Genomic DNA, 21,001 nt, shown 5'->3' on the forward strand with positions numbered 1-21,001 from the left:
TAAGTCTGTGCCTGGTTTGCTGGGACCAGTTACAACATTACGTCATCGCTAAGAACTGGGACCAGTTACAACTGGTCCCAGTTCTCAGCGATGACGTAATGTTGTAACTGGTCCCAGCAAACCAGGCACAGACTTACGGTTGAAATAAACTTGGCTTCACTTTGAAGAGACCAAGCGAAATGATTACTTGCGCGCTCTGCTTGCGCAAGTAATAATTACTAAACTGTATAGTGGCACTGCAGCTCACAATGCTTAATAATACACCACCCATTCTAAAAATAAAATAAAAAAATCACACCCGTGTGAAGTGAGGGGCACTCTTATCATCGTCCATCATCATACATCATCTCATTCCGGCCAATCACAATTTGCGTCCTCACCTTCGTCATCAATGTTTGTCTCACACAAGGTTTGTGTTTACACTATAAATTGTCCATTCATTGTCAATGGAATTTTAACGTTTGTGCACACACACCAAAAGCTGGACATATAAGGCTAGCAGGCCTCAATAATGACAGTGGACACACGTGAACATGATGCACAGTTTGTGTTGTATGATGTCAGACGAGAGCTCATTCAGGCTTTATGAGACGAGAAGAGACGTGGTCAGTTAATTATTTAATTAGGCTGAACAGACCATTCAACAGATGCCATGACTGCCGTAAAAGCTCTGAACCCAAAGGCCGAGGTGGCCAGGGCACGAGACGCGCTGGCCGTGAACATCAGCGCCGCCCGTGGACTTCAGGACGTGTTGAGAAGTAACCTGGGACCCAAAGGGACCTTGAAGATGCTCGTGTCAGGTTCCGGGGACATAAAGTTGACCAAAGACGGCAACGTCCTGTTGCAAGAGATGCAGATCAAGCATCCCACTGCGTCGCTCATCGCCAAAGTGGCCACGGCGCAGGATGACGTGGCGGGAGACGGGACCACCTCCACCGTTCTCCTCATCGGCGAACTCCTGAAGCAGGCCGACGTGTTCGTGTCGGAGGGCCTCCATCCCAGGATCATCGCTGAGGGCTTTGAGGCCGCGAAGGAGAAGGCCCTTGCCCTCCTGGAGGAGCTGAAGGTGACCAAGGAAATGGACAGGGAGACCCTCATCACCGTAGCACGCACCTCCCTTAGAACCAAGGTCCACGCAGAGCTGGCAGATCTCCTCACAGAAGCTGTTGTAGACGCTGTGCTGGCCATCACCAAACCCAACGAGCCCATCGACCTGTTCATGGTGGAGATTGCGGACATGAGGCACAAGACGGACAACGACACGCAGCTGGTCAGAGGTCTGGTCTTGGACCACGGCGCCAGGCACCCGAACATGAAGAAGAGGGTGGAGGACGCCTACATACTGACCTGCAATGTCTCCCTGGAGTACGAGAAGACGGAGGTCAACTCCGGGTTCTTCTACAACAGCGCAGTTGAGAGGGAGAAGCTGGTGGCCGCCGAGAAGAGGTTTATCCAAGACCGCGTGCAGAAGATCGTCGCCCTGAAGAACGCCGTCTGTCACGATGGGGACAAGGGCTTTGTCGTCATCAACCAGAAGGGTATCGACCCAAACTCCCTGGACACGCTCGCTAAGGAAGGCATCGTGGCTCTGCGCAGGGCCAAGAGGAGGAACATGGAGCGTCTCACCTTGGCTTGTGGTGGCCATCCTATGAACTCTTTGGATGACCTGTCTCCAGACTGCCTGGGATACGCTGGGCTGGTATACGAACAAACACTGGGAGAGGAGAAGTACACATTCCTCGAGAATTGCAGGAACCCTCGCTCTGTGACACTGCTGGTAAAGGGACCTGACACGCACACCCTCACGCAGATCAAAGACGCTGTCAGGGACGGCCTGCGGGCAGTCAAGAACGCCATCGAAGATGGTAGTGTAGTGTCGGGAGCGGGTGCGTTCGAGGTGGCAGTAGCGGACGCTTTGGTCGCTTACAAGCCCAAGGTGAAGGGCAGGGCCCAGCTCGGCGTCCAAGCCTTCGCCGAAGCTCTCCTGATCATTCCCAAGGTGCTGGCCCAGAACGCAGGCTACGACCCGATGGAGACTCTGGTCAAGCTGCAGATTGAGCACAAAGAGTCGGGGCAGCTGGTGGGGGTCGACCTCGACACAGGCGAGCCTATGGTTTCAGGGGAGGCAGGCGTGTGGGACAACTATAACGTCAAGAGACAGCTCCTCCATTCATGCACTGTAATCGCTACCAATATCCTGCTAGTGGATGAGATCATGAGAGCCGGAATGTCGTCTCTCAGAGGTTAACGGTCGTTCTCGAAAGTTAACGGTCGTGAACCCAAAAAAAATAGTATTTTAAAAGGCATCTTGGAACTTATTGCTGAAGGACTTGCCCTATATCAATTAACTTAATGATTAAGGTGTCGGCAAGCCACACAAAAACATAAAACAGATACTCGCCAAAACCGAGACCACCGAATGGCCTGCTCATTCCATTCAAGTGTACTCTCGGGACCTCTCGCCAAGAAAGTGTAGAGGCCACTCACATGGGCGAGCGACAACTATAGAGGTCACATGGTTTTCACGCATTCGCTGTGTCGTGGCCTGCCCCCCTTCCCCCTTACCAGTGTGCCTCCCCTTCTCCCCCAGCGTATCCGGCATATTTTATGGTGTATATTTTATTCTGACAAAAACCTCAAGCACAGAACACATACCGGTATCTAACAATATAACAAGAAAATAAAAGGAACACGCGGGGGGAACGAGCCATAGTGTCTTTTTTTACACACCATTATAATGTTCTTATTTGTTCACAAGACCCAATTATTGAATGAAAATAATATGTATGACACTTTTGTACATAGGCTACAATACAATACAATACATTTGACACACTATGGCATATATTACGAGTCCGACTATTACTAGTGGTTCTCAAATGTTTTATTTTTGCAAGGACCCCCTTAACTCTGAGAGTGTACTTTTGTACACTCTCAGAGTTACAGACCTGTTATGGTCATTCAGGGCTAACTGTTCATGTCTTTCTTTCTGGTAATATTATTGTCCACTCAAGTCATTTGGCAAAAATGTCCACCACAAGCCAGTGGATACCGGAGAACTCACCAGTTTACCAAGTCGCCGTGGTGAAAATTCTTCATCAATGTCTTCATCGTTATGCTAACATTCTGTCTTCATCAGTGTAGTATGTCAAACTCACAGATTAATTTCGAAAGTGATCAAATTATTTTGACACACACTACCTTGTGACTTAGATATAACTGACTTAGAGATAACTCAAAAGTGAGTTTCCGGAAGTAAAAAAAACCCAAATAAACAATTCCTTTTATTCATATGGCATTTTATTTTATTGTATTATCAGTTATGATGTTATAGCAGTCGAGTGTAGACTCCTGGACCTGGTTGTAAAACGATGATATACTACGGTCATGTAATAATCAAATGCAGTGGTGGAAAAGGTACTCAATTGTCACTAAAAATAACTACCAGTCAACTACAACACTATGCCATACTTACTTTAATAAACATAACATAAAAGCATTTTCCAAATATTCTCATGAACAGAATCAGTTGTTTTATGGTATGAATAGAATAGAATGAATAGAATAGAATAGAATAGGAGGATTAATCAGGAGCGTGGATTTGTTCCAGGTTTAGAACTCTCAATATAAACATTTTCTGAAACATCAATGAATGGGATTTGTGGGAAAAAAAACATGGCAGCGACAGTTGCACTCTATTTTCCTCCAGACATTGCCTCACTGGTACCTTGATAATGTCCTCATCAGACAAAACCTTTCTCTCATCACTAGCTGTGCTCAAAGGGGGCCAACGCCTGTCACAAGTTCACGATTTAATTCAAAATGTTTGACAACCACTACTATAGTCTGAATAGTGTGGATTTCCGAACGCACCCAAAAAGAGGCCCGGTGAGTTTGCATGATGATTTAAGTATGTCCAGCCTCCGCTGTAAGACTTGCATCGTCATGCAGACTCACCAGGCCTCTCTCCCATCGTGGTTGTGGTGTACAAGGTGTTGTTTGTGCCCAGCTCCACATGTGCCACTGAGGGCTGTAGCCCACATCCGCTGAAGCGCATCCTCAGTTGCACACAGAATGGAATTCTGAAAGAGCAATATATAAGTCTCTGTTTGGACAGCACTGCAAGTGACGGTGTCCATTGGGGAAACAAAATATGAAATGTGGAAAGGATTTGATGCATGCCAATTTGTCCATACATGATAGTATTTGTGAAGTGAGAAAACAACATTTGATACAAAAATAAAAAATAAGAAAGGCTTAAATGCATGCTGGGAAAGCAGGTAGGCAGCGGCTGTGTGAGCCAGTATTGTTAGATCAGATTATAGCACTGCGTGATTTGTTACTGTGTACTTCCCCTTTTTGCCTGGTAACCTGCCCACTTCTAGAAGATTTTACTTTCGTTATTGGCTCAGCAAAGGTTTTGTTTTGCCAAAGTTGAGAAAAGTATTACTATAGTAAAAGTAGTATACAGTAGTGTAAAACACAAGCTGTGGACAGTAATGAAGTATATCCTCCTTAGTAGGAGCTACAACACATTTTTGGAATGTCTGTAGCCTACTTTACTTAAAACTATATTAGACTTTATTTTCATGCCGCTGGTAAAGTTGAACGTAAATATGTTGCTGGATAAAATACACAGGTTTTTAGGAATAACATAAATCTGTAAAGTAACTAATAGGGTAGTAAAATAGTATTATACAATCTCTATGAAATGTGGTGGAAGAAGTAAACTTGAACTTGGCTGACCACTTGGGTACTGTATATATAAAATATGTTTTATATTTCATTATGTTGCAGTGTATAGCTCCAAATAAGACCATTGCTGAAGTTAAATTATAAATGTGAAATTACTACTGGGATTATTGTGTGTTATTATACTGTATGTTTACTGAAATTCAACAAAACCTAGTTGAATTTACTATAAGGTCACACCTGTGTGAAGAGAGGGGCGCTCTTGTCATCATACATCATCTCATTCTGGCCAATCACAATTTGCGTCCTCAATTTTGTCATCAATGTTTGCGTTTGAGTGCACAAACACTCAAAACTAGTCATAGGAAACTGTAGCAAAACAATGTTTGTGTTTGGACTCTAGTTTGTGAGGGGCGCTCCTATGTCCAGCTTAAACACAAACATTGTCCTAACACAAAACTTAAATGCCATTGACAATGAGTGGCCAGTTTTGAGTGTTTGTGTAAACACAAACATTGCGTAAACATAACCATTGAAAATGAAGGTGAGGACGCAAATTGTACGATGATAAGAACGCCCCTCACTTCACACGGGTGTGATTTTTCTTTACAGTAAAAACTAGTCAAAGGAAACAGTAGCAAAACAATGTTTGTTTACACAAACCCTCAAAGCTGCTCAATAATGTATTACAATATGTATTTATATCAAACATCAGTCAGACTTGGCTTTCATAAAATTACATCATAATTTACCCTAAACCAATATTAAAGTCCGTAAACTTGTCTGACACGAATTACATCATAATTTAGCCTTAACAATCATTAAAGTGAAGAGACTTAATTGGCTGGTACGAATTACATCATAATTTATCCTATACTGTATATAATCAACAAACATGAAGTCCATATAGAACCCCCAAAAAATTGAATTATAAATAAATAAAGTAATTTGTTAATTATATTTTTATGCTGTTGTTTATGCTTCCTTTTAGACGGGCATATATTCAGCCATTAGTGTAGATTTTCATCTTACACAATGAATGGAGAATATACGTCATATGTGGACGAGCGAATCGGCTATTTCTGACCTACACAATGATTAAATTCCCATTGACAATGAATGGAGAATTTGTGTCTGAGCATATTTTTTGTAGGCCTTTTTTTATTGTGGGTGTAAAGCACTTTTAGTTTCACGTCATGTATGAAAAGGTGCTATAAGAAATAATAAAGATTATAATCTAGTAAAAAAAGCACACACAGTAAGCTTGCACTCGTATCGGGGACGTCCAGCTTCCGCTGAATCACCTCAGTACAATACAAACCTACTATGCACACCTTTTTTGATGTGGTTGTGCAGCTGTGCCTGGTTGCCCATCCGCAGCCTCGGCCATACAGCCTGCGCTATACAGCCTCTGCCGCGTCTAAACCACCATTCAGAACTACACAACTATAGGCCTGCCGAAACAGATATTTATGGGTCTCTATCTGGACAGTACTGTCGGTCATGGTGTCAATTGGGAAAACTAAATGTGAAAAGGATTTAGTGTAAATCCAGGCAAGATTTTCCACGTTATTGCATTGTTGAGGAAACAGCATTTGATAATTAAAAAAAGAAAATACAAAAAGGTTAGTAATGCACAAATGCATGTTGGGTAACCGGGTAGGCATTGTGTGAGTGAGGATTGGTGGAACAGATTACAGCACTTCCTGCCTGGCTCCCCACCCACCTCTTGAAGAGTTTACTTTCGTTATTGTCCCAGTAATAGTTTTGTGACTGTTAGATGAAGTAATCCTTAAGATTACCCAATTTACATTGTTATTGTTATCTACGCTGCTGCATTGTCTAAAGGAAGCGAAAAATAGGTTTTACTCTTATGTACCTGCATGTACACAATAAAGTGCAACCTTGACCTTAAATCTTGAACCTTAAAAGTAGCAATAACACAGTGTAAAAATACTAAGTTAAAGTTCTGCATTCAAACTGCAAAAGTATTTATTTATTTATAAAGAGTCAGTGGGCACTTTTGGGGGAGAAGATTGCGGGCGCTGGGCACCAGGAAGACCGGGCATCATAATGCATACATTTTGGCAGTTGCTGGAGTGCTATTTTTATTTATTTATTTTTACCTGCCAGTGAGTCACACGTACACTCACTATAGTCCGATGTAGTATCCTATAGCATGCTGCTATGTTGTCGTTGGAAAGTGATTGATTGATTGATTGAACCAAATCAATGGACCACAATGGAAACAAGCTTCTGTTTTTTTGTGTATAGTCCATGTTGGCGTTTTAGAAAAAATTATGACACTGTAATTTCTTAAACTGCCAATAAAGTAATCTATCTATCTATCTATCTATCTATCTATTGAATACTTTATTAACAATCAATCAATCAATCAACTTTATTTGTTCAGACTCAAGGTCCAATAACAACAGACAACATAAAACACTACATACAGAGAGAAACACCCCTAACCCATAAAAACATAATTTTACAAAACCTACATACATTATACATTCATTATAGGCCTATGCTTTGTTGTATGATGCATTATCAAACAAAACATTGTGCGTGCAGCATGTGTGCATGCATGTTCAGGCCTTGTTCAACAGTTGAGGCCTTGTTCAACAGTCTAATGGTAGCCAGGCATGGAAACAGCATTGTGAGCTTGCTATTTTCGCCTTGTGTTCGTTCGACTATTATGACATGTACAGAACAGGGAAGTTATAGGGTTCATGTGGTTGACCCAGATATGTCAAGTAGCTAAAGGCAAAGACCTGTGGTGGAAAGTAAGTACAGTACTCAAGTACAATATCAAGGTACTTACCGTACTTGTACTTGTATCTACATCTATTAATTCAGCTCATGTGTTCCTTCACTGCTACCTACTGTCCGGTTATTGAGCCAACACTGCCACCTACAGGTCCTTTTCTGCTATTTTTCATTTGTAGTCACACCAGATTATCAAACATTTGAATAGAATAAATGTTCAAAAATGAATATTTAACTTCAATTTATACCGTATGCTATGTTGTATTTCAGTGTACATTTAACCACTTAAATGTGAAGCAACTGAAATATAAACTAGTGTGAGGGTAAAGTATTTCAGACCAAATTTAGACCTGGAACATCAAATGATTACAGTTGAATTCACCTGTAGAATAATAATAATAGTATAGGAGCCTTAGGCCTACATGTTTAAAGCAGCACTACGTAACTTTTTTCTTCTACTCCGGATTTGATGAAATGTCTCAAAAGAAGAGCAGGGAGATAAAATACAACAACCCCATAACTTATATTGTATTAACATACTAATTTAGGCAGTAGCACTACAGATTAGTGTTCCAGGAATTTAGAACCACTGAATAGCTACAATCAAATATTGGTAGTCTGGTAAAATAGTATGGTAAAATAGTCTGGTCAAACGGAACACAGAGTAACCTTGCCTGCATATATGCTAGTCATTCAGCCTCCACTGAACTTATTCACATATTCATTCCAACTTACTAGTAACTAAGTAGCTTTTAATTAAATTAAATTTAAGTCTGCCCACGAGCTATGTTCCTATGGACTGTTAATTGCATTTTACATTTTGCTCTCTCTTTGAAATTATTGCTTTATTTTATCCCTTTTTCTGTTTGCTTGTGTTTGTAATTTATGCTTTGCAAATGTGAAGCGCTTTGGTTGGACCTTGGTCGATGTAAATGCGCTGTATAAATAAAGTTTGATTTGATTTGATTTGATTTAGTATGCGTGTAACATTTTTGGCGTAGGTTTGTGTTTCAGGCTCACCACAGCGAGACCACAACTGCTTCACATTTTATATTTTGTGTAGACAGTTATACAGTATATGGGTCTCTATCTGGACTGCACTGTCGGTTATGGTGTCAGTTGGGAAAAGTAAATGTTAAAAGGATTTAGTTTAACACCAGGCTGATTTTTCAGATTATTGCATTGTTTCATAAATTGACGGCAGACTGATGGGCGAGCGCTGGCGTTTTGGCATGGGGGGGTCAGATCAACATATGGAACGAATTTTGTATTGGCCATATATGGAGTGTGTTTTGAGTGTAGAGGGTTTGATGAGGTCAGATCAACAAATGGATTGTCAGAACAGGTTAGCTCCATATATGGAGATCTAAGGATGGCAGTGGGGGTGTATTGAGTGTACAGGGTTTGATGAGGTTTGATGCTGCCGGGCACGGCTGCACTAATAACTTTGGGGCGGGCCCGTCTAGAGTTTAAATGGACAGGTATAAGTCAAAAAATAAATCGAAGAGGAAGGATGGATGGGGAAGGATCAACATTATGGAATGTCAGAACAGGTCAGCTCCATATATGGAGATCAAAGGTTTGAGGTTTGAGGTGAGATGTAGATATGCAGATCTAGGTGATGATCCAGTCTTCTCCATGTACAGTATGGCTATCCAGGGTTTGATGAAGTCAGTGTCGTGATCTTCATATATGGAGTCGTCCATATATAGTGGCGTGACGTGTCACAAGGTGTGACCATATATGGAGGTGTAATGTCACGAGGCGTGACCATAAATGGAGGCATGAGGTCACAAGGCGTGACCATATATGGAGGCGTGACCAACCACTGACGGGAAATGTAGGTTTTCACAGTAAACTGCGACCTATGGTCGCAAAAAAAAGAAAGCATGATACATCCATCCATTTAAACTCTAGACAGGCCTGCCCCAAAGTTATTAGTGCAAACTAGAGTTCTTAACAGGCCTGAAAATTAAGATCTTACCCCTCATGCCCTGCATGCTCACCCAGCAGTCTGCTGTCACCCAGGCGGATATGTTGATCTGAAACCCCATTCCAAAGCGCCAGCGCTCGCCCAGCAGTCTGCTGTCACCCAGGCGGATGCGTGCACGGCACGGTCGCTTCTCACCCTCAGGCGTCTTACTGGTTAGTAAAAGTAGAAATAGCACAGTGTAACAATACACATTAAAAGTTGCTTGTATAGCATTATGCAATTGGATTTCAGCTATTAAAGTTAGAGATCATTTCAATGACTGTAGGTACTGATGGCGGGTATATTAAAGTGCCACTATGTAACTTATATGACTTCATAGATCTGCTATTATTATTTTTTGTAATTCTCAAAAAAATAAAATAAAATAAATGATTTTAACATGACTACAAAAATACAAATTGTGGTTTTGTGCAACAAGTTTAACATTTTGGGATTATCTCCAAACACAAAAGCCTCATCATACCATAATTCAATAAAACCTACTAAATTAAAAGAAAGAAAGAAAGAAAGAAAGAAAGAAAGAAAGAAAGAAAGAAAGTGGGGGAAAATCATTCCAAACCTAATTGAGGGCTACTATACATCCAATACTTCATCTCCAATCCATACTTCATCATCCAATTGAAACATCAAATAGTTACAGTTCACCTAGAGAATATATATTTAAATGAAACCACTAAACCTGTAACCTCGCGTAGTCGCGTCACCAGGCTTTCCACCTCGGAGGAAAACTAAACTGAACTGGGAACCACACACAGGTGGCGATAGGCAACATTTCACAACCATGCCTAGAATGGATTCTCTGTTGAGCATGCGCGAAACACGCTGACCCGGAACTCTACTGATGGTTGTGTTTTGTTTACATTCTGGTCCATTCTATTCTGATGAAGACTGAGGAATACAAGTGAATACCTGTAGGCTGTACAAGTGAAACATCTGTAGAATGATACTAATAAATCACTTAAAATGTGTAAGATCGAGTCTCTTAAGTCGTCGGTAAATTAATAATTGGCGTCGGTCAGAGAGAGAATATGTGTTTTTTTGGGGGGAAAAACAGCTGAAGCTTGGTCAGTGTTTGTCTTTGTCAGACAGCGAGCGCCACCCGGCGGCTGCGGAGCGATGCAACCTGTTCCAGAGAGCTACAGTAGACGAGCTACAAACACAACAAACTGAATCCACACATCATTCAAACGACTTACAGCAGGTTGGTTAAATAAAACACACTGCCAGTGGTATTACGTATTACGCATTGTACATTTCACACACAGTACATAATAATCTACACTGTTGCACCACACATAAAAACCCAAACTAGAGTAGGACGTCTAAAAGATGAGACAGAAAGTCACAGAAAACACGGAATGCGACATGAATGCCCTGCTGGATGCTTCTGTGTCTCTGTAAACCACCTACAGGGTGCCGGGTGCCCACATCTTTTTTACTTTGACCAGCTCAACAACATCTACCCCACCAGTAAACGTATCCCATTGCTGAAAATAGTTCAATGTAAAAGAATATATAGTACATTTTTACCTGAGGGGGCTTTAGAATAATGGTCTGTCTGTCCTACATGATGCCAGGGCAGTGTTGCCAGATTTAGCGAGAGAAATAATCACCAGGTGTACTTTAACAAGCCCAAAATATGTGACTATAGGGCCATGCCATGATCATCAATATATATTGGATAAAATAAACATTTACATTATAGAAACAAGCCCCAAACTTCCAATTATATTTATATTATATAATATATTAATTATATAACAAGCATTGCTTATAATAAGCAGACTTGGCAACACTGGCTGTGGGTGATGACAATGATTCATATTTTTGAGTGGTGCAACCACTCCTACAACCAGCAAACCAGCAATGTCCGTATCTATGTGTATATGACTAATTAGTACCAGTAGGGGGTGCCAGAAACAGAGAGAGATAGTGCTGCTCTGTTGCCAGCTAATATGAGAGAGAGAGAGAGAGAGAGAGGAGGAGAGGGGAGGGGAGAGTTGCACCACTCAGTTCACACAGGTGTGATTTTATGTTTAGACACAGACTCTGTGGTCATGATGCCACAATGCATGGGACACTAAATGCAACTTTGTTTTATTTCAAGGACCCCAAGTTCTGGTATGGATCCCAATAACTCTTGAGTGTGTACAAATGGAACCAACTGTATAGTGTCCCATTTGATTCCATTTGTACTTTCTCAGCAATTTGAAAGGGTCCCATTTGGTTACTAACTAGTCTCGAGTAGCCAGACAACTATTCCATGAGCTCCGAATGCTAGAGTCTGGAGCCCCAAATTGTGGGAGGCAACAGTCTGGCCACACAAGACTATTTCCTAACTATCAATAATTTAGCTGGGAACATCTACAATGGTGACCAGTGGAGCGAGCCCTTCCGTGAGTGACGTGAGAGACTCCAGAGTGCAGCTTGATAACAATACGGCAGAAAACAGAAAAGCTTGTTTTGATTGTGGTCTATTCTACTCAATTCAACAGTAAGACTTACAATACAATACATTACATAATGGTAAAAGCTCCAGCAGCAGCAAAGGGAGATTGCGTGCACGCGTCCGCCTGGGTGACGGCAGAGTGCTGGGCGAGCGCTGGCACTTTGGCATGGGGGGGTCAGATCAACATATGAATGAATTCTGCATGTATGAATTCTGTACTGGCTATATATGGAGCATGTCTTGAGTGTACAGGGTTTGATGAGGTCAGATCAACATATGGAATGTCAGAACAGCTCAGCTGCATATGGAGATCTAAGGGTGGCAGCGGGGGCAGTGTCTTGACTCTTGAGTGTACAGGGTTTGATGAGGTCTGGCCATATATGGAGCGTGTCTTGAGTGTTTTGATGTCAGATCAACATATGGAATGTCAGAACAGGTCAGCTCCATATATATAAGGGTGACAGTGTCTTGATTGTACAGGGTTTGAAGGTAGGGCCGGGCCTTAATTTTCGGGCCTGTTGAGAACTCTACTAATAACTTTGAATTGGACAGACAAAAGGGAGACATCGAAGAGGAAGGACGGGTGGGGAGGATCAACATAGAATGTCAGAACGGGTTAGCTCTATATATGGAGATCTAAGCCTTAAGGGTTTGAGGTCAAATGTAGAGTTGCTGGCCGGCTCCATATATGCATATCTACTAGGTGATGATCCAGTCCAGGGTTTGATGAGGTCAGTGTCGTGATCTTCCTACATGGAGAGGGCCAATAATATGGTGGCGTGTCACGAGGCGTGATACCATGGAGGTGTGACACGAGGCGTGACTGACAATTTTTTATATTAACCTCCGACCTATGGCCGTATTGATATACATACTAGCATAGATAGATAAATAAACGTCAGCAAGCTATACATCTTATTGTGTGTGTGTGTGTGTGTGTGTGTGTGTGTGTGTGCGCGCGCGCTTGTGCGTGTGTGTGAGAGCAGCATTATGGAGACAGCTTTTGTCATGGAGTGTGTGGAAGAGGAGCTGGAGCCAGTGCAACACAAAGATGAGCTCGAAGATGATGATGAGCTCAATCCTGGTGCGTATGCATATCTCTGCTGTCTGGAAGAAACCACCTAACTCCAAAATGTTCATTTTTCAGGGAAGAAGACTAATAACAAAACATCCAGCTCAAGTTGACTTAGATTCTAAAAAATCACTTTGACAAAAACCTTCTAAGTCTTAGAAGGTTTTTGTCGAAGTGCTTTTTTAATACTTTGCATTGGTTGAATATGTTTTAACCAACACACATATGTTAATAGCATCAATAGCAATAGCATCGATTTATGACAAAAAATAAAAATAAAATAATAATCAAACATCTCAAAAATGGAGTTAGGTGGCGTCTTCTGGACAGCAACGATATGTACCTCACTATGGACACCGACTGAGTGTAGGGGTTGTAAGACTTAATTGAACTAATCAATTATAATTTGATGAAATTATTGATAGGCAACTAAGTCTTATGCAGGGCTCAATGTACTCCGAAAAATGCACACAAAGTGCACAAAGACCTGCACACCGTTTGCACTTGCAATACGAACTTTATTTAGGCAACATTTCGGTCAAAGAACAAAATATTGATGAAAAAATGATTGATGAAAATAAAAATATATAGCCTAATAGCAAAAATTGCAGAGATCCTACACGAGGCCTACATGCTCCATCCAACGTCAGAACTTTGTTCGGACTGGGTAGGAACAAAATGAGGAACTTGAAGAACTTCGGATGGGCGGTCGCCGGTCGGTCTCAGAAGTTTCTTCCGACGCTCCTGCACACCTGACTGTCCATCAGTGTTGATTTTGTCGACTAAAACTATGACGAAAAGTGTTTGTCAACTACTTTTTTTCACTGACGAAAACTAAATCGTCAACAAAACTAGACAAAAATGTTATAGGGAGGGACTATTGGAGAGATAATCATTTTGTTTGCGAGCTTGTAGATGTAAAGTGTAAAATCAGGCATTATGACGGGCCCGCCAAAACACATTTTAGTCGACAAAATCATCTGTAGATTTGGTCGACTAAAATCTTACGATATTTAGTCAACTAAAACTAGACTAACAATAAAAATGTCATATGACTAAAACTAAATTAAATGTGTATACTACTTCAGTATACAAATATACTGAAGGGAAGAGACAGAGTGATTGGATTACCCAAAATGTGCAGCAACAGGATAATTCATGTTCTTGCACCTAATGGTGCTGTGGCGCTCTGCTATACAAGGCTTTAAGTTAACGGGTAGTCATACCCACATATGCCTTGCCACACGGGCGTGTAAGTAACTAAATTACTGCTTTTGTTGTACAGGTGATTACACCTCTGATGGGGATGACAAAATCAACACTACTGTCCGTACTAGTTCACACAGTGCGATTGGTCAGGCGTTGGGTTGGCCGTGTTATATTTATTTTTGTTTACGCATTCTTCCCCACAGCTTTCCTACCAGTGCAGACGCTGCGAAACGGCAGCAGAGAACAAACGGAACAACGAAGAACAAAGCTGAGCGCGATGGACGTGTTTGAAGTGGCATTATCCGAGGAGGTCAGGAAGTACAAACACCTCTACAATAGCTCCCTGAGGGACCACAAAGACAGCCGGGCGGTAAACAGTTCGTGGACGGAGATCGCGGACACTCTTTCCGCCGACGCAACGTATTGCAGGAAAAGGTGGCAAAACCTACGAGACAAATTCACCAAGGCGCGTCGGAGGATGATGACCTGGAGACGACGTCCAGGTGGCAGGAACAGGGTTCCGGTGCTGTACACAGTGCTCCGGTGGCTCGATTGTCACATCAAACCCAAACCATCAATGAAAATGACCATCTCCCAAGCCGAGGTAAGCCGTTTCTGTTATTAGGTCATGTTTAACAGACCGCCAAGTTAACCTGAGGCTATACTACTGCTAGTTCAGTGGTTCTCATAAGATGTCATGTCAAGGACGTTTTCTTTTCTTTGTTTCTAAAATAGAATATCTACAAGCTCTTCTCTTATAGCTTCTCGATGTCAAGCTATATCTAAACATTCATGTAGACAGGAAAATTACATCGGTTAAATTACATCACTATCCTTGGCTAAATACTTGAAACACCTTTGCCACCTTGTGGGTGCATACAGACATAGTAGGATAGACAATAGACATTACAGGCAAGAATTATTAACAAAAAAACATCACCACTGAGGGTGGATTAGTTAGAAACATTATGAAAAGCTTGTGTTGTGGCTTAAGTATCCTTTTAGGATCTTGAGGTTTTGTTAAAACACTTGTTTTTCTTCCCCCCCACCCCCACACACACAGTTTGTCTTGAAGCAAGAGCAGCCGTCCCCAAGCTACCAGCCCGTCTCCTGCTCCCCGTCCACCGATCTGGAGCTGGAGTTGTCCGCGGTGAACGCAGATGAATTTGACTACCCCGCAATGGACCCGCCGTGTCCAGCACCGTCTCCCGTCCCGACTCCAGCTCCATCGATCCCTATTCCTGGTCCGCGTCCGCCCCCAACTCCTCCTCTGCGTCCACCTCCAACAACACCCACTCCCGCTGCAAGTTCTCGTCCTGTTCCTTCTCCACTCCCAGCTCCATCCCCGTCTCCAACTGATGACGCCGCTTCATGTCCCGGTCCTTCCACTACTTTGTGTCCTGGTCCTTCCACTACTTCGTGTCCCGGTCCCTCCACTCCTTCATGTCGCGTTCCAAGTGCCGATCGTTCCGTTCCAAGGTCAAGGAAGCGGAAGAGGACCTCCGAGCCAGAAGGCCTCAATTACCAAAGTCTTTTTGCTGCTCTCGACCAAAGGAGGGCAGAAAGGGAGGCAACTATGGAAGCCGGACGGGAGAGAAGAACTGCCGTCATTGGAAGACTGCTGGAACAACGGGACGAATGTGACAGATACGTCCTTCACGTGGCGGACTTCATGAGGTCTCTGCCATCGGACCATCTGTCCGAGTTTAAGTTTAAACTACAGAACCTCATGCGTGAGACCGAACAGGCAGTGAAAAATGAAGTTGTGGAGAACGGATTCGCTGCAGTTGAAGGAAACGGGCATCAGAACGGGGAAGAAAGGTGATTTAACTGACATTGAGCGTGGCGTGGTTGGTGTGGTGGTGCGAGTATTTCAAAAACTGCTGATCTACTGGTATTTTTCACTCACAACCACTTCTAGGGTTTACAAAGAATGATGCAGTGAAAAACAAAACAAAAAAACAGTGAGCAGAAGTTCTGTTTTGGCAAAAATGCCTTGTCATTGAATATTCTATAACGGTGAGGCATTTATTGATCATATTCATGATAAAAGATGTTTTCAGTAAAGTCAACCTGTAACATGACAAGTACACATCAAGACTGGGTTTTGCTAGTGTGTGTGAGATGCCCCTTCTTTGTTATAGAAGAGTGCCAAGGTATGACAGGTGTTCCCAAACGTTTTAGCTTGAGACCCAAAGGAGAAATGTGTGAACGAGTGAAAATAGCCGATCTACAAGTTCACAACGAGCTTGTAGATCTGCTATTTTCACTCATTTTTAGTATAACATTTATGGTATTCCGTACATTATTTTAGAGAACATGTATGAAAGATTTGTTGTTGAGGAGTTTTTAAATATTCTGAGATTTTTTTTTAAATCTTTTAAAATAACAATTTAAATATTTTCTTGTGACCCATAAAAATTGGTCTGCGACCCAAATGTGGGTCTGAACCCATTGTTTGGGAAACATCGAGTTTAGGTATTGAAAATAGCTGATCTACAAACTTGTAGATCGCCAATTTCTGAAAGTTCTAGTTCAGTTTGTTCTGTGTTTTGGGAATACAAGGTTTCCACCCAAAAGTAAATGATATATTTAACTGACATTGTATACTGACAGTTGGAGGTCAAATAGGCCAGGAGTTCTCAACCTTTTGGGCTGGGGACCCCCAAAAGTAATGGCCACATGTCTTGCAGCAGGAGATATTAAATGGGCCTATGTCCAAAGACAATTTGGACAAGTTAATTATACCATTACTCTACGTCTGATTGACGTAACATACTGCCTGCAGGTACAGTATAACTTGTCATTGCTCTCTGTCAGTGTGAAAGCCATACTGTAGCTATTTTGACTCTAGAATAAAGGAGGAGGTAAAGAGAAAGGTAAACTGTGCCAAGTGGAAGTAAATAGTGTTTCTCCTTACATAACACATGGCTTGGTTGAGAGGGGGGAACAATATGTATTATTATAATATTCTTTTCTTATCCTGCAATATTTACACTACACCGGAATGTTGTTCATTTGTAAATAGTATACTGTACCAATAAATTATTTTATGAAATGAACCGTTTATTTTTTTCACTCTGTTATACTAATACTAATGTTTTGAAAATGTTATAAAATAAATACAGTATTTCTGTGCTGATGAGCCGAAGGAGACCAGGGAAGATCATTCAGCTTTAAACACAATGAATCAATGAATGAACATTGAGGAACAAAGATTGCCATTGTGGGAAAAGCTTTGTTCTAAATGATGCACTGAAGCAGCACATGCGGACCCGTACAGGGTAGCTGCACAATTTGTGACAAAAGCTCTGTTCAAAGCCGAAGCCTGAACAATCACATTAAGAGCATTCACGTGAATAAATGACAAATTGCAGACACAAAAGCAGAGAAGTCAAACAATGTAAGGAGATAGAAATTATGCATGCACATTAACAATGTGTAATATAAAGTAACTAAAAATCACACCCGTGTGAAGTGAGGGGCGCTAATATATTAAACTCATGTTGATTTGTGATGTAAAACAAACGGTGCCAACACAAACATTAAACGCCATTAACAATAAAGAGACAATATGACGTAATGAGGCACATTATGACATACATTTTCCCTTCATTGTCAATGGCGTTTACAAAACAAACATGAAACCTGTGTAGGCCTAGGAGGAAAGTAAGCCACTAAATAACAGGAATGTCATTTTTGTATCGGGATATGATGCAATATAAAACAAAAAGGCTTTTAATTTCATGACAAAGCAATGTACGTAGATTTGACTGCGTTGTTCAGTTTGGTGTTTGCTCCATTGAAATTATTATCCGCTATTTTCGCTGAAGGTTCACCTCAGAATACAGACACTCTTGATCCAGAGCGACTTACATTAAGCAAAAACAAAAGCATGGCATACATCACATATATATAAAGTAGTTATCATGAATCATGTATAAACTAAGAACGTAACAGTGTAGTATCTATGTCAACTATACATATATGTATTATTTATGTATTATATTATTATATATTATACAATATACATGTGTACTATAAAGTGCTATGACTACATAAAATGCAATTCTAGTGCTGTCTACGTAACAAGCTATAAGTCTGTCTAAAATACTATCTAAGTCTACATAAAGTGCTAACTAAGGGCAAGTGCTACGGGTATGATGTACGTGCCCTAAACAACATCATAAGTTCCCTAAACATTGAACTCCTTAGACTTGGCTGCCGGGGCTATAGCGCCCTTCAAAAAGGTGACATTTGTACAAAATCTCATTCACCCTTCAGCCATAGCATAGTTTGGGCTGAAACTATGATCGACAATGAAGCATGCAGTCACTATATCAAGACAACCACAACTTTACTGTTTGTAATATCGTTAGAATTGAAATAAATCACACTTGTGTAAAGTGAGCAGTGCCCTTCATCATGATGATGTGTGACACATGACGTCACAGCTGGGGGAAGGGCATTGTTTTAGTCAAGAATTTAAAACATTGAGGGTGTTACCATCAGTATGGTAATACAGCTCAAGAGTTACATAAGACAAAAAAGCTTGGGAACCAATTCTCTCGTTGACTCGGGTGCTGATGGTCCGTAATCGGGCGTTCTAGCTTCCTGGACATTTAGCCTTTTAGTTTGAAATCTGACTGAGATGCTCTTTCCTGGGGAAGAACTCTCCAATCTGTACACATCATCCCACTTCCTCTATCTCGCACAAATACACTGAGGCGTCAGACGACCAGCACCTGAACCCAGGGTAGAAGGGTTCCAAGAATGTGGATTGTACATTGTAGAGGTGTGTCCACGTGGCAGGGGAAACTCTGTAGAAGGACATAGTGCCAGCGGACATGTCCAGATACACTCCTACTCTGTTAGAGCCAGAGGGACAGACGGGAAGTTCAGTCATATTCCCGTTGTGATTGACTTTGTAAAAGTTCCCATGGGAACCATCATTACATAATAGATACCAGGACTTTGTCACCGATATAGAAACCACTCCGCTCCACTCTACCTCCCAGTAGCAGCGTCCAGTCAGACCCTCTCTACACCGAACCTCCGGCAAATAGACAAATCTGTGACAAGGATAAGACTGGCTGTTTCCGACACGTGTCACCTTTCTGTCATTCTCAGACAGAGCAAGGTAAGCGTTTACCATTGCGGGGTCCAGCGTGAGTTTGCACGCATGTGATGACAACAACTTCCTCTCTTCCTGCTTGATCTTCTGCTCTGCAGAGAGAAAACATTCTGCCATATGTTCTTTTCCTTTTACGAGTTGGAGTCTCTCCTCCTCCCATGTTGTGTCTTCCAAAGCTTCCTTTACTTGAATAAGATGGAGTCTCTCCTGCTCCGATTGGTCAGCCAAAGCTTCCTTTTCTTGAATAAGATGGAGTCTCTCCTGCTCCCATTGGTCAGCCAAAGCTTCCTTTCCTTGAATAAGATGGAGTCTCTCCTCCTCCGATTGGTCAGCCAAAGCTTCCTTTTCTTGAATAAGATGGAGTCTCTCCTCCTCCCATTGGTCAGCCAAAGCTTCCTTTTCTTGAATAAGATGGAGTCTCTCCTCCTCCCATTGGTCAGCCAAAGCTTCCTTTTCTTGAATAAGATGGAGTCTCTCCTGCTCCGATTGGTCAGCCAAAGCTTCCTTTCCTTGAATAAGATGGAGTCTCTCCTCCTCCCATTGGTCAGCCAAAGCTTCCTTTTCTTGAATAAGATGGAGTCTCTCCTCCTCCCATTGTTCAGCCGAAGCTTCCTTTTCTTGAATAAGTTGGAGTCTCTCTTGCTCTGATTTGTCGGCCAAAGCTTCCTTTTCTCTGATCAACTGGAGTCTCTCCTCGTCCCACGTGTTCTCCAACGCTTCCTTTTCTTGAATCAGTTGGAGTATCTCCTCTTGTTGTTTCCTCTTCTCCCTGCTCAGTTCCTCCTGGAGGGACACGATCACCTCGATTCTACACTTGCTCCGCAGCTGAACGTGCTCCATCTTCTCTTCCATTTTCAGGATCGCGTCCATCACGTCTTGGTTCTTCTGCTCTGCGGCGAGTAACTGCTGTGACAAACCCTCTTTCTCGCTAATGAGCTGGAGTCTCTCCTTCTCCCATTTGTTCCGCTCGTGGAGGAAGTGGAAGCAGAGGAGAAACGGATCTATCAGGAAGATGATCCTTTTCTCCCTAGCTTCCACTTCCAGGCTCTTGATCTCTACGGTCATCTTCTCTCCCTCCATGCCTTTGAAGGCCTGGTTAATTCCATCTTCATCCACGGCCTTCTGGAGGGTGCTTGGTCTTATTGCTCTTTTCCGCATGTAAGAGTACCCGACCATAAGTGTTACCGCTGCCACACCTGCACTGAAAACCTTCACATTTAACATCTGTTTGTAATTAAATTTAGCTAGTTACTTTAATTACAGATGCAACTCTACTAATGGGATGGTGTAATTGTAATGAACCTTTGGTAGTTACTCTAATTATACGTGCAACTCTAACACTGGGTCAGGGCACCACGCTTATATCCTGTGCACTGAGTATTTTGACAACGTCATGATATGGTTTTATATACGATGTCATCATGATATGGTTTTATATGTCTTTTGAAATTACATCATATGGCAGCTAAGGGTGCATTCGGAAAAGCGCACCAGGAGCACACTCGCCTTTTCGTTTGCATTGGCAGTGTGCTCAGTGTGCCTATATCCGAACCGGCCTCAAGTCTATGGACTTTTAATGTTTGTTTAGAGCACTTTTTACAAAACATTGACGTCATGTCATGTGGCAGCCACAGTAGGCGCCCATCACTTCACACAAGTTTGATTTCTTTACACTGTGGC

The 21,001-nt window shown here is 42.1% G+C and overlaps 2 protein-coding genes across 2 annotated transcripts; both read left to right on the forward strand.

The window, feature by feature from the left end:
- Positions 1-652: 652 nt before the first annotated feature.
- Positions 653-2,248, forward strand: LOC308334965 (T-complex protein 1 subunit zeta-like; the record flags this gene model as incomplete). The annotated part of the gene is made up of 1 exon (XM_080791873.1): positions 653-2,248. The coding sequence occupies one exon, from the start codon at positions 653-655 to the stop codon at positions 2,246-2,248; it is 1,596 nt and encodes a 531-aa protein (XP_080647999.1).
- Positions 2,249-10,343: 8,095 nt separating this feature from the next.
- Positions 10,344-16,390, forward strand: LOC308334950 (uncharacterized protein). The gene is made up of 3 exons (XM_080791849.1): positions 10,344-10,658; positions 14,391-14,791; positions 15,251-16,390. Exons 2-3 carry the CDS (start codon positions 14,465-14,467, stop codon positions 16,010-16,012), a joined length of 1,089 nt encoding a protein of 362 aa, XP_080647975.1. The 5' UTR covers positions 10,344-10,658; positions 14,391-14,464; the 3' UTR covers positions 16,013-16,390.
- The last annotated feature ends 4,611 nt before the right edge of the window (positions 16,391-21,001 follow it).

Source organism: Protomyctophum bolini, assembly GCF_963924005.1.
Source record: "Protomyctophum bolini genome assembly, chromosome: 20".
NCBI lineage: Eukaryota > Metazoa > Chordata > Actinopteri > Myctophiformes > Myctophidae > Protomyctophum > Protomyctophum bolini.